The sequence below is a fragment of the Pectinophora gossypiella genome, chromosome 8 (genome assembly GCF_024362695.1).
Source record: "Pectinophora gossypiella chromosome 8, ilPecGoss1.1, whole genome shotgun sequence".
Lineage (NCBI taxonomy): Eukaryota > Metazoa > Arthropoda > Insecta > Lepidoptera > Gelechiidae > Pectinophora > Pectinophora gossypiella.
In genome coordinates, this window is record NC_065411.1 from 17,408,277 (window position 1) to 17,423,190 (window position 14,914).

The 14,914-nt window shown below is 41.0% G+C and overlaps 2 protein-coding genes across 4 annotated transcripts in view; both read right to left on the bottom strand.

Annotated features, from left to right (window-relative positions):
* LOC126369030 (sodium-independent sulfate anion transporter) overlaps nt 1-14,714 on the bottom strand; it is a 21,368-nt gene extending 6,654 nt beyond the window's left edge. Inside the window, exons 1-2 of one of the 3 annotated variants that reach the window (XM_050013307.1) lie at nt 14,537-14,714; nt 240-328 (exon numbers count right to left, since the gene is read on the bottom strand). In XM_050013307.1, coding sequence (XP_049869264.1) covers nt 240-327 — 88 coding nt within the window. In that variant the 5' untranslated portion in view covers nt 328; nt 14,537-14,714. Of the gene's footprint in view, nt 1-239; nt 425-14,475 lie in introns of all 3 variants that reach the window. The other 2 variants (XM_050013309.1, XM_050013308.1) reach the window with 2 other exon arrangements.
* LOC126369031 (uncharacterized) lies at nt 1,425-7,584 on the bottom strand. Its single transcript, XM_050013310.1, has 2 exons — nt 5,975-7,584; nt 1,425-4,466 (listed from the first exon to the last, which is right to left on the bottom strand). The coding sequence occupies exons 1-2, from the start codon at nt 6,894-6,896 to the stop codon at nt 4,387-4,389; spliced, it is 1,002 nt and encodes a 333-aa protein (XP_049869267.1). The 5' UTR covers nt 6,897-7,584; the 3' UTR covers nt 1,425-4,386.
* Nucleotides 14,715-14,914: the final 200 nt, after the last annotated feature.

Sequence of the window (14,914 nt, forward strand, 5' to 3'; positions counted from 1 at the left end):
TGAGTTCTTTAAAGGTTTTCCGTAAAAAAATAACTCAAGTTTACCAACAAGTCAATAAAAAAGTAACAGTAAATAAAGACGATGGAACAATGATGCATGTAAAAAAGGAAGTTGCAATAACTTTATAATTAATGTTCCTGCAATGAAGACACTACAGTTTGTTTCGAAAAGTGTGTAATGACTAATGATATAATGGTGCACGCGCCCTCGACGAGGGCGGCGGCGCGTGCGGCACTCACGGATGTGGTCGTTGCTGGCGTGCTTGTCGTCGCCGGCCGGCGGGCCCAGCGAGCCGGACGACGCGTTGTGCTTGCGTCGCGGGATCATCCTGCGGGCAACACACACGGTCAGCTGCTAGCCGCCTCGTCCAACGTACACACCTGTCTGTACCCGGTCACGCGGTACCTGCGTGTCGCCGGTAGGGCTGCGGGGAATACGGCGGAATTATTTTATTGCCCTTTATTGTTACGGCGATCATATGACTCGACCGAGATTAGCATGAGCTCTACGATTCATTAACCATTGTTATCGGCTCTGGTGGTTTATGAATAGGTATTAAAACTGAGTAAATAACGCGACGGCAAGTACGTCGGCTGGTGGCCGTGACGCCACTCCCGCGTCGTGGGAGGAATGCAGGCCGGCAGCCCGCGGGAGGCGACCAATTACTGCGGTCATATGATTCTAATCAGGGAGCGGCCTATCAGCCATCGACGTTCGATTCCAGACAAATAATACGCATCGTGCCGTCCACAGCCGGCGCGTCCCTCGCCGCCGCCGCCACCCCCGCCGACCCCGACGATTCTGAGATTGAAATAATCAACCGCAGGAATCGTTGGTGACCTGTCACCAACCCGTTAACTAAAATTACTCAATCACGTTAGATAGTTGACTTCTCCGTCATGTCCGGAATGACCAAGCACCATGGAGCATTCTAAGTTTGTCTTTTGTTTCTGACCTTGCATTAAATAAAACGTTTTACTGTAGCAGTGCTTATGCTTGGGTATCTACAATAGCAGGTATACCTACATAGGATATTTTAAGACTAGCTTTTGCTGATTCATTGACTTAGAAAAATAAACCTTACGTATTCTGTGATTCCAGTGCATAAAGAAGGTACCTTTTTACTTAAACTAAAATTAGATAAGTATCTAATTGCGAATTGCATTTAGGTAGTTAGGTACCTGCTTTATTTTACGCCAATAACTCTACACTTCACTGATCGCTAGGTAGGTATTGTCTAGGAAAGACATAAATAAAAGAGTTTGTGACGGCAATTTCACGGTTTATTAATTTTTTTTCAAAAGAGATATTACAGAGAACGTGTTGATTCGATATAATTTTAAAATGAAGAGAGAGTGAATGGTTGGAACGAATGTTACCATATAAATAATATTTTTCTTTTTTAATTAAGAATGGTTTGGCTCAATGGTTGTTGCAAACATATTCCCGAGGGCCGGGTGCTAAACTTACAACTGAAAAACTACAACTCCGACCACCTAATAATTAGCGATCTAGCACGGTGCGTACAACAGGGGTACAAATATAAAGTGCCACATAATGCGACGGAAACCGTACTAAGAGAATGTACTCAATGACAACTGCACTACGCACCCTACTATAACGCAAGAGCCATATTAACTAATATTAAGTTATACAATTTTTACAAAAATATTATGAACTTTTAGACTCTTAAGCTATGCTTATATTAGAAAAAATAAACCTTTTTTTTTTTTTTAACTATTTTTATGAGAAAAATAAACACTTTTTAAATATTATTTTCATGTTTCTATTGGCAATATACATAATTTATTAATGGCTCTACGTGACATGCCGCAAGAAGTTTTCACTTCTGCTACCCTCACCCTCTGATCGGGTCCTGAAATCAGCTTTGTAACCCTAGCCAATGGCCAGCTGAGTGGAGCAGAGCGCTCATCCTTTAAAAGTACTAAAGCACCTTCCTCTATGTTGGGTTGATTATGGTGCCACTTAGGCCGATTATTTAATAACGACAAATATTGCTTATGCCATACATGCCAAAAACTTTGCTGTATCTGTGTGCATCGTCTCCAAAATCGAAGCCTATTGGTAGGCACTGAAACACAGTCAGCCTCTGGGATGGTCGTTATCGGTCTACCTATTAAGAAGTGGCCTGGTGTTAGGCATGATAGGTCCGAAGGGTCTCTAGACAGAGCCGTCAAAGGCCTAGAGTTCAATATACCTTCTACCGATATGATGATTGTATTAAACTCTTCATAGTTGAAAATGCTGGGACCAATTATCCTTTTAAAATGAAACTTTGCGCTTTTAACGGCGGCTTCCCAGAGCCCGCCGAACGTTGGTGAATAACTGGGTATATAATCAAATTTGATGCCCTTTGAAGAGGCGAAATTAATTACGGTCGATTGATGTTGAGTAGAGCTGTGTAGCTTGTACAACTCTTTAAGAGAATTATCCGCACCTTTGAAAGTTTTGGCGTTGTCGCAGTGGATAACGCGTGGCAACCCGCGCCTTGAAATGAATCGTTTCAAGGCTGCAATGAAACATTGCGAAGTCATATCTGAGGCCAACTCTAAATGCACACTTTTGGTGACAAAACACACAAACACTATAACATAACCTTTGGAGACCACACTCCTTCGAAGGCTAGATTGCTTAACTTGAAATGGGCCACAGTAATCAATACCAACAATGCTGAAGGTACTAGCCTGGTTAACTCTATCAGTGGGCAATGAACCCATTAACTGTTCAGCACATTGAGCTTTAAAACGATAACATTTAACACATTTGTTTAAAATCTTTTTTACCTCTCGATTACAGCTTATAATCCAGTAACGCAGTGCTAGATTAGACATGGTCATTTTTGGACCCGCATGCAATAAGGCTAAATGCTCATTTAAAATAATTAAATCCGTAATGTGACATTTTTTTGGTAAAATAACAGGATATTTTTGTGAATATGGAATTGAAGCATTTTGTAATCTGCCAGAAACTCTTAATACTTTATTGTTGTCTAGAAACGGAGTTAATGATTTTAAATGAGATCCTATAGGATGCTTATTTTTAATACAATGAATTTCGTGAACAAAATATGAATTTTGTACAATATTAAATATTTTATTTTCTGTGTTTTTTAATTCTTGTATAGTTAAGTTATGTTTTAGCCTGTTATTTTTATTTTTACAGTTATATGCAAATCTAAGAACCCAAGTCATTATTCTTACAGTTTTGTTCCAAGAGGAATATTTTAAAATTATTTCAGGTATTTCAGGCACAGTTGATGTCACGCTCAAGCCGACCTCCCGTGTATCGTAAGTAGGAGCAGAGCACAACAGGTGATTGCAGCTTACCAAGGATTCTACAGGCACATAATTAGGTTTAGAATGCTGTGGTGGACCATTCCACCACAGGGTGTTAGAGGCAAGCTCGGCCGGGTCACATCCGCGAGATAAGCAGTCTGCCGGATTGAACGCGCCATCAATGTGATACCAATTACAATCATTAGTCAACGACCGAATAACATTTGTTCTATTTTGTACATAAGCCTTCAAGTTTTTGTTTGACTTAAGCCAGCACAGCACAACTTGTGAATCCGAAAACATGTATTTGGCATCAATTTTAATATTTGAGTAGTTTATTCTGACTCTGTCATATAACTTCGCTAAAATTAATGCTGCATTTAATTCCAATTGAGGCACAGTCAATTTGTTTTTAATAGGAGCTATTTTAGATTTAGCACAAAGTAGAGTAGTGGTTGCACTATTGTTATGTATTACTTTTACATAAATGCAACATCCATATGCTGTTTGTGACGCATCACAATAACAATACAGCTCAACACGCTGTGCATTAGAACACATTATGTTACGATTTACACAAATAGCTGACATAGTTGTAAGTTGACAGTAAAATTGTTTCCACTGTTTTAATATTTTATCAGGTAAGGGAGAGTCCCATTTTAAGTTTTCAATCCACAATTTTTGTAAAAATTCTTTAGCTCGGACTGTGATTGGCCCTACCAGCCCGAGAGGGTCAAAGAAGGACCCTATGACACTAAGCACGGAACGCTTGCTCCAGTCTCCATGCATATTTTTGATAGGACAACCCACTTTTAACGTATCGCTTTTGACATCGTACGTTACGCCGAGTGCTTTTATAGATAAGTTTTCTTTGCAGAGCTCATGTTCATCAAAATGCTGCTTACTGATTGGAATGTCAACAAGAAGACGAGGATCACTGGCGGCCCATTTATGTAAGCTAAAGCCGGCTCGCTGAAGTAATGAAATAAGCTGATCTCTTACCTCCAATGCCTCTTTTATTGACTGACCTCCAAACAGCGCATCATCTACATACATGGAATTCCGGATCACAGCTGCCGCCCTAGGGAACTCAGCCTCGTACTGGCGTGCTAGTTCTTCCAGGCACCTTGTGGCCAGATAACTGGAGGACTTCAACCCATATGTGACGGTCTGCAATTCAATAATAATTAGGTTATTATTTTTATTTCTCCACAGAATATTCTGGAGCACTCTGTGCTCTGGGTGTAGAAAAATGGCTCTATACATATGCCTAATGTCGGCCAAAAGAACATACTCGTGAGCTCTGAATGACAGCAAAATATCAAAGAGGTCTTTTTGCACCTTAGGACCGTTCATAAGCATTTCGTTTAAGCTGGGGTGCGCCCTTGCTCGAGTATTGCCATTGAACACAACACGGACTTTATTGGTTTTTTTGTCATTCCTTATTACGGGTAAGTGCTGCATGAAATACCTTTTATTCGCTTCAGCATGGCTGAAGGGCAAGATTTTGGCATGTCCTAACTCAACATATTCGTTGATAAATGCATGGTATTTTTCTTTAAGCTGCTCATCTTTATCTAGTCTCTTTTCGATGTAATTTAATGTTTTGGCTGCAATGGGAAACGTGTTACCTAAGTCAAGCTGATCTAGAGGCCTTTGAAGTGGAAGTGAAACCTGAAAATTGCCATCAATTAACTGTACCGACTGTTTAAAAGCGGCTTCGCAGGGATCCTGCTTTACTGTAACCTCCGGCTTCGTTTCAGGTACTAGTTCAGTATTCCAAAACTTTGTAAGGAGGTGATCAAGCTGTTCATCATTGTAAGTAGTCATTGCATGCAGTGTTACTAGATTTTTATTTAAAGATGATGCATTCTCTTTGATCTCTCCTGACACAATTGAGCCAAATTCGGTGTCTATTAGGTAGAGATTGCTTCCTAATTGAATTTTGTTAGGCCGCATAATTTTGAAAAACATGTCAGCTGACAGTAAAAATGAGATGTCACCTGGAGTACCATATTCATCATCTGCAAGCACTGCAGATTTTGGCATGGGGATATTTTTCATATCAATTGCATGCTGAGGTAACGTTGAAGTTATTTGGTTCACAATGGAACAAGTCACTTGACAATTAAAATTGTTTTGAAGTGACATGAAACGCACATTGACAGCTTTTGAGGTAGTTCTGTTTTGTTGACCTAGAGCTGTAATATTTAAATTACTATTGAATGGCTTTAAATTTAACATTTTGGCAAGATCAGATTTTATAAATGAAACTTGACTGCCGCTGTCCACTAGCCCTCTAGCAATAATATGTGATTTTCCGTCTTGGCTGAAGAGCTTTGCTTTAATGGTGGGCAGCAGTACAGTGCTGTTGCTGATGTTGCTGTGCAATGAAGCTTTTGATTCACTTGCGTCCAGGTGCAATAGAGTATTATGATCTTTGCTATTGCACAAAGAGCATTTGAAATGAAAATGACATTTTTTATTGTGATATCCTAAACAAACTTTACACAAATTATTGTTCAAAACAAATTCAATCCTATCCTTTGGGCACAATGTTTGGAATTTTTGACATTTGAATAATTTGTGAGAAGGATCTTTACAAAACCTGCAAGATGGTAACTCTCTGCTTGCGAGGTTAGTAACTTTTTTATTAAATAATTGTGTGGAGTTCTTACCTTCGCTCCTTTGGCTCTCCTCGAAGCTGCTGGCCCTTCTTTCAATGAATGCAAAGAAGTCATCCAGATTTGGCAGCTTGTTATCAACACGCTCACTATGGTATGCTCTGCAAGAAAACTGATCTATTTTTCGCAACAAAATGGGTAAAATTATCATATCCCAATGTTCAGTGGGCTGTCCAAGGGTCTTCAAGGCTCCTAAATGTTGACGAGCATGAGCTATTAACTCTCGTAAATTGCTGGCAGCACCCTTCACAATAGGCGAAAAATCCAAGATTGCCTGTACATGGTTTGTAACAACGAGAAACTTATTATCATATCTAGCTTTGAGTAAAGCCAATGCCTTCTCATAAGAATCACCCGTTAAGGGTAGCCCTTCAATAAGTGACAACGGCTCCCCTTTCAAATATTTTCTTAAATAGAATAACTTTTGGATAGGTTCTAGTTTACCATTTCTATGAATAATAGCCGTGAATAGTTCGATAAACGATTGGTACTTGGTGTAGTCCTTTCCTTCATACACTGGAATGTCAATTTCAGGAAGTTTCATTGATGAATATCTGTCACTGGCACTATCACTAGCTGATGTATTTTGCTTCGACGAACTTGCCTGCGCGAGCGCCTTCTTGTAGCTTATTATCACGCTAAGACATCTCTCTTCTAGTCCATCATCGTCGAACTCGTCGTCGTCGCTCCAAGTTAAAACTTGCTTTTCTAGCAAAAGATCGTTCACGGTCAGTAAAACTTTCTCCAATAGCTGCAGCCGGAGGGTAATAGCATCCGTATCTAGAGGTCCTTTCTGTTCACGCAAAAAGTTTTCTGCTTTCGTCAATTTCGATTTGCATTGTGCCAATTGAACTTTCAGCCGTTTGTCCCGAGACGCCCTGTCTTCTTCATCCGCAATGCTTTTTCTGCGTCCCATGTTGAAAATCGCAGAAAATTCCGTAAATAATTAATATTTTTCGCAGAAATGCAGACGTATTTGTTTATCAAAACACGGGGCGAACGAACGAATGATGCTTGACATTGACAGATGAACGAACGAACAGTATCTGTCAAGAGTTGAACGGCTGAATGACTGCATTGACCGACTCGTTGATTCACGTTTGGTTATCGTTGAAGTTCGAATAATGGCGGCCTCTCTTTACAACAAGTAGATTTTCACCGGAGAAATGCGTGAACTATGTTGAGGCTTCTGTGACGATCCGTGGTATATTCCTTGACGAATGTTGGTCCAGGCCTCTTATTTCACTTCTAGCACGCCCCTTGATGATGAAATATGCGCAAAATCCTTGTAAATGGCGACTCGCACTCACGCGCCCACGAGATCGGCAATGTGCACTCGCGACGAAAAAACAGTTTTTACGATGCGCAATCACTTTACTTTTGTTTCGGCACCAATTTATGTCTAGGAAAGACATAAATAAAAGAGTTTGTGACGGCAATTTCACGGTTTATTAATTTTTTTTCAAAAGAGATATTACAGAGAACGTGTTGATTCGATATAATTTTAAAATGAAGAGAGAGTGAATGGTTGGAACGAATGTTACCATATAAATAATATTTTTCTTTTTTAATTAAGAATGGTTTGGCTCAATGGTTGTTGCAAACAGGTATATTTTTTGGATTACATTATTCAAGCGATGAGCGCGCTAATTGCGGTTTTAATTCGTTTCCAGTTTCCATTAACTAAATGAATTGACTCGATTTAGTCGTAGGTAATTGCAGGCAATTATAATCCTGTGATTTGTTCTAAAACAGCTGACGCCCCGCAGTCACGTGGCTCACACTAATTGTACACGTTTAACATTAGTTTGGTATACAACATAGGGGAGGTGGCAGGGCAAGCAACGCGCGGGCTCCGCGGGCGACGTCGGTGCGGCGCGGCCGAGCGAGGACGTTTGCGGCGACCACGCTGGCGGCGCCACGACGACGCCGCTGTTGTGTCGGCCGCGCGAGGTGGCCAGATCTACGCGATTACCTTGTTTCCTACTGTTGTTCATCTACCTGAGTGTTTATTTGTATTTTAAATTTACAAACTATACAGGAAACGGTTGGCGTAGGGTTTCTCCCGAGAGGGTACAGGTACATTGTGCTGTTTTTTTTATGAGTTTAGACTTTTGATGTAAAGTGAATGTTTTGTGTGAAGGTCCCAGGGCGGGGCCGGTGCTCTGCCCCGCTGGCACGGCGCGACGGCGGTGGAGCGCGCTCGCAGCACGCACATTTACTTATTATTATCGATTTAGTGGGTACGTTTTGTTTACTTGGTAAATAGGATTGTTTGGAATAGATCTCCGTATGCCGTTGATTTTAAAGTAAAAACATGAAAAACTACGCACACTGTAAATTCCCGAGCGGCCGACGCGTGTACCTGCGCGGTGCAGGCCTGCCCACGTCTTGTTTTTTATTCCATTTTTTTTCAAAGCCTTTGTGCAATGCTTCTCAGAATTGACGTAAACCAAACGGTTCTTCGAAAGTCCACCCTTTCCGTTACCGAGGATTTTACCGTCGTTATGTTTTGGTTTGGATGATACTGCCGCAAAGGAGCTAGTATTGGAGGCGCGGGCGCCGCAACTGCCTCGTAGTAGTAGTCTGAATCACCACACCATGGAATACATAAATTACAAGTATATGATAATTCCTACTTAAGTTATGTAGAATATATTTAAGTATTTTTAACAATATTCCATGTTGTAGGTAATCACGTGCAGGCATTTTCAGGCGAAACCCGCAGACCATGCTCTGGTTTTGTGCTTTTCCCTCCTTTGACGTCTACCTTATGAATATAGCAATGTTGATGTTTCACTGCGCTGCACTCTTACCACGGCCACGTCCGTATACTACATTCACATGAATTTAGACAAACCGCTGTATGTAGCAAACCGGTGTATATATATATACTTATAAATGTACAGGGTGCTAGTGACATCGTAACGAAAACTTTGAGGGATGATTCAGACCATGATTCTAAGTTGATATCAATTGGAATTTTCCGTCGCAAAGGTATGGAACTGAAAATAATTTAATAAAACAAATTTTCATGAATTTTCCGAGAGGAAATTCCACTTGATATCAACTCAGAATCATGGTCTGAATCATCCCCCTCAGTATTCGTTACGGTGTCGCCAACACCCATACCTACTTATGGCTACCAGTATGTACTTGCACGGGGTGTAAGTGACATCGTAACGAATACTAAGAGGGATGTTTCAGACCATGATTCTGAGTTAATATCAAGTGGAAATTTTCGTCGCAAAATTCATGTTTTTTTTTATTATTTTCCGTTTCATACTTTTGCGACGGAAAATTCCACTTGATATTGACCAGAATCATGGCCTGAATCATCCCTCAAAGTTTTCGTTACGATGACTAACACCCTATATGTATATCTACTACAATGTCCAAACAAGCAAACAATAAATTGTTACAATCAGGAAGAAACGGACGTAATTATACGTGAAGTATAGCGTCCACCATACGTATCAGTACAAAGCAAAAGTTTTCCCCTATTCTGAAGTTTGGTTGGATTTTTCCATTATGTCGGAAATTTATTAAATATAAAACTGGCCTATACTACGTGGCTGCCAAAGATAACAGTAAAATATCAGTAGGAGTATAAGTACCTGCCTGTGCGCACATACCGAGCGGTGAGGGGCCGTCCGTCGGTGAGTTGAGGAAAACACATGAAAAAATTAAAAAAATAGAGATAATTCGTAGCATGCGGCCGAGAGCGCCGAGACCCCGAGCCGGAGACCGACCCCAATTTTGTTTTTGTTTACAATGTTAATGTTACGTACTAAATCCATGATTCTTGATATACAAACAATGTTGATAATCATGTTAATTACATTCAACTTTTTTGCCTGTTTGAATTTTTATCATCTCGATTATTGTAACGAGTCTGCGAATATTAGTTGCCAGTTGCGAATGGTTGGAAACGTGTGAGTTTCAACAGTTGATAGGAGGATAAATGTCCGCGACCATTACCTACGTAGTACTTGGTAGGTAACCACGGTAAATCCTAAGGTTTTAAGCAAAACTTGATTTGACGACTGGTAAAGGTTTTTACCTTGAATTATTGACAAAATATACCTATAGGTAATGTTGGAAAGCAAGAACAAAGTTATCCTCTTAGCGTGTATTTTATTTTACTTCGAGGGCCGCTAACCTAACCTGTAGGTCTGGTTTTTACAGAAGCGACTGCCAATCTGACCTACCAACTCGAAGGGGAAACCATCCCAATTACAGGTTCCCGTCTGAAGCACGGAATCGTTTTACTTTTCGGATATTGTATTCAGCCTGCAATATTCTTAACTAAAAATTCTATGGGAATTGAACCCGGACCACCAGATCTTGATCCGAACGTTCTAACAGTAGCAAGAAGACCATGGCTAACACAAGAATAAATAAATAAAACAAGTAATTCTTGCAGTTCGGAGCAGTGCTATAGGTGCAGTACGGACACTGGAAGTTAATGTTGCTGTTATAAAATTATGTAAATTGTTTTACCTAAGTTCAATATAAACCTTTTCTTTCGCAAATACCTAGAATATTATCTAATGTTTACATTTATACAAATGAAACTTTGAATTAAAGTTGATAGGTTAAAGTATTATTTAAATGTAACATTTATCACTGTTGTATATGATTGTATTGCTGTTTACGAGGAAAAGAATTACAGTTAAGTATAAAAGAGTGCGAAAGTTCTGCATCATCAAAGGTCTGCGCGTCCTTTCTTTCACGGGGTTTTTGTACAAAATAGGTAAGTACGATCATTTTGTATCGAGTTGCTGCGTTCAGGATTTTGTTTTGAAACTCGAGTCACATTGGAAAATTAGAACAACAATTAACAAATCGTAATTATCTACCTACCTAATTAGTTTATATAAACACTTTCGTGTCGAAAAGAACAAGTTTTTGTTTTAGACGTTGATATTTGTTCAGTAGTCCACCAACCACCTGCGTGTCACATCACTCACACAGTTAACATAATGTTCTGTCAGATTTTATTACTGTTCACGCGGAAAATTATAATTTTTAAGTAAATAAAAAATGTGCGAAATATTAAAATATTGAAATTATAGGAAATCCAGAAGTGAAACCAAGGGAACAAGTTTCTTAAAGTTTATTTTGCACAATGTCGAATACACCGAACACTTTTACTACCTTACTGCGTAAATATCCGAAAAATAATGAGCCCGAGCTACATTTTACCGTTATTTTTATAAAGGCTCTCACTAGTGTTGCCAACATAAATCCTATTATACCACTCAATTTCGACGATGTTTAAACAAGATTGCATGACAATGACGATATTTAAATGACAATATTCCTAAAATTGATACTTGCGTGCAGTGAACCTTACACTCGACCATCCTGACGCGTGTAATGTCCTCATACACGCCAGTACCACCTTACACTCGCGCCTATCTTAATGTTGTTAATTCAATCTGCTAGAGAGAAGTGCTGTAGTTCGTTCCCTCGATATCAACTCAGCCTCCGCCGTATCGTGCACCTTTCCGAGGCGGCCCCAGCCGCACATGTAATAAGAAACATAAGCATGAGTAAATGTTACATTTTGACACCTATATTACATACAAAACCATATTGCGTTTCATTTATCTTCTTTAAACTCATCTTTGACTCATTTTAAAGTTTAAACACTTATTTAAGTCACTTATCTAATAAAACAATTAAAATGTACTTTTCATATAATTGTGATAGGAACGACATTTACTTGAGTAACTAATAATATTCAATACACACCAGCAGTATCCGCCGCATGTTTATATTCCCAGTCCATACTCCGCCACAGAATCCGTGTGCAGTGATAAAAAAAGTAGCAGTCCCCGCTATATAGTCATTCTGCCACAGGATCCGTGTACAGTAATAGGAGGGCCGCAGTACCCGCGGTAGCACTCTAGATGGCTCGCAGAATCCGCAATACCATCTGAAACTGTACAATAAGATCTACAGTATCCATAGTTCATTTAAATAAAAAAAAATATTATATATAAGTACTAGTATAAATTAGGCATTTATTTACTTTTATTTACCTACTTAACAATTGTGCTTGTAAATCTATTACTTTATGTCTCTTAATCTAATAATAATTTTATTACAAAATTAATAAATGGCATTAATATAACTAATAATGGATAAGTTATGCATAATTTTTCGAAAGTAACTCGCCAAACCGTAAAATTGACGGACTTGGTGGACATTAAGTAGTTCAGGGAATTTCGCTACACACTCAATTTTCTTCTCTCCTGCCATTACAAAAAGTTGCCATGGTGGTCCTATTGTCAGAATTATTATTATCTTGGAGTTTACTACAACAATGTTCACTTACATGACCCAATTTGCTACATTTACTGCACTTAATGATTGGTTTTTGGCAATTAGGAGCTATGTGTCCTCTTTCGTGGCAATTAAAACATATCTGTGTAGTCTTCGCTGTAGAAAAGTCATTATTTTTGGTGTTATTTTCAAACGTTTTAGGTGGAGACGTGTAAAACTCCTTGCTACTTGATAAAAACTCTAATAATTGTTCTGGCTCCTTGCATCGCAGAGATTGTGCCGTAGTTCGTAATGTACGATCAGTTAGGCCGTAAACAATGCAATCTACTGCATTTTTGCCTGCTATTTTACACTGGTTAAGCAATGACATTTTCTCGTAAAAATAGTTCTCTACGGACTCACCTAGCTTAAACTTCCTTTTCTGTAAATCATCTAATAATTTTCCATAATTTTGTTCACAGGGGAATGCAGATAATAATTTTTGCTCCCATTCTGACCATGTAAACAACATAATAGGTAGACTGTCGTACCAAGTCTTCGCGTTCCCAGCTAACTTTTGCAAAGCGAAATGAATAATTTGTCTATCTTCCCATCCATAGATGGCAGCGCACTGATTCACTTTGTTGAGCCAAAGATCGATACGATGACTTGGTAATGATGGGTCAAAAGTAGGCACAACATTACTATTAGAATTAATTTGCTTAACTGAACTAAGATTATTAAAAAAAGTTATCAATCTTATCAACGGTTGCCCGCGATAAGTCTGACCTGCATCGATCCTCTCGTGGCGGCTGGCGCTGGCAGTTGCTGGTACTCGGCACCTCCTTGTCGCAGTTCCGTGAGGGGCTACGGCTGTGGTCACGGCAGCGGTGCCCATGGCTAGGCTCTGCACATGGCTGGCACCGGCTTCGACTGCGGCCACGGCGGCAGCAGTGCACGTGGCTAGGCTCCGCACGCGACTCGCCCCGGCTTGGGCTGCGGCCACGGCGGTGGTCCACGTGGCTACGTTTCGCACGCGACCTATTTCGCACGTTGTCTGGTCCTCGTCGACTACGCTTTGCATAGGGATCGTGCTGAGAGCGATTGCGTTTCCTCTTCTCCTGGCGGCCCGCAGGGTCACGACTAACCTCTCGACTCTTCCTCATAGCTCGGTCAGTGCTGTGCACTCTGCTACGAGACCGCGAATTCAACAAACGACGACGCCCGCTCGATCTGGACCCGATGGCAGGTGTAGCAGGCGTACGCATGTCGCGACGGCGGTGCCTCGATCGGGACCGTAATTGTCGACCGGACTGCGATGGTGCGTTAGGCATATCGGATGCTTCGCGTCGGGGCACGTGATGGATCCCACTTCTGAATTATAGGAAATCCAGAAGTGAAACCAAGGGAACAAGTTTCTTAAAGTTTATTTTGCACAATGTCGAATACACCGAACACTTTTACTACCTTACTGCGTAAATATCCGAAAAATAATGAGCCCGAGCTACATTTTACCGTTATTTTTATAAAGGCTCTCACTAGTGTTGCCAACATAAATCCTATTATACCACTCAATTTCGACGATGTTTAAACAAGATTGCATGACAATGACGATATTTAAATGACAATATTCCTAAAATTGATACTTGCGTGCAGTGAACCTTACAAAATTTTGAACCAAAATGTGTTGATCGCAAATCGTATCGTGCACAGGTGTAATACTTGCCTTGATAAACAAAAAAATAATAATACCACTGCCTGTTTTGCATCAAATATTATGGGGAATGGGACGGTTTAAGCCGTTGGTAGTTGTGTACGTATTACGTAATTTCGTTAGACAGGTTAACTGTCAATGTTAACCCTCGTTCGTCTTAATGGTATGTTTAAACACAGCGACGTTATTATATGACAGGGGAGGGTGTCGTGCAGCAGGCGCGCGGTGCGCGGCGGCCGGGCCCGTGTTGTGTTGTGGCACCACGCACAGCTTTACTGCGTCGCCGCTGGCCTTTGAATCTTTTTTTATTTATGCTCGTCGAATGTCGTCGATTCGTCCATCATATATGACTGCGATTATAATAATTACGCGAAACGATTTTCGTCGACATCTCGGTTAGTCGATTAAGCGACGCTTTTTCGGTAGCGAATTAATTCGTTGTTTTCGCCACAATGAAGAAGCTTAATATACCGCACGAAAAGACTGATTTTTTAATGAAAGCAGGTACCTGTCGTTTCAACCGGGATCGCCGCAGATTCGATCTTCGGAGATAGAAAGCGTCGACTCACCTCGGCGGTGGTGCTCCGTCGTTCGGTGCGGGATCTCAATCGATAGGTGAGACTGTGCGTGCGAGCGGAGTAAGGAGCAGGCGGGTGCTCGCGGCCGACGGAGGGTGCACACTGCACGTGCACCGCGGCCGGCGTCCGGCGCGGAGGGAGCGGGGCCGCGGGACGGCGGCACGCGGCGGCGGCGGGCGCGGACTGCCGGCCGCGCCGCGCGCGCCCGCCGCGCAGCATCCCCGCGCCGCCGCCGCGGAGCGCGGAGCCGCGGGCTTGCTCTCCACTCGATTGCTTTATTGACTCGTTGAATCGCTATACTATTATACTAATCATCATTTTTCATTTTCGAATCTATCCAATGCAAAAGTAACAGACACGTTACCTTTT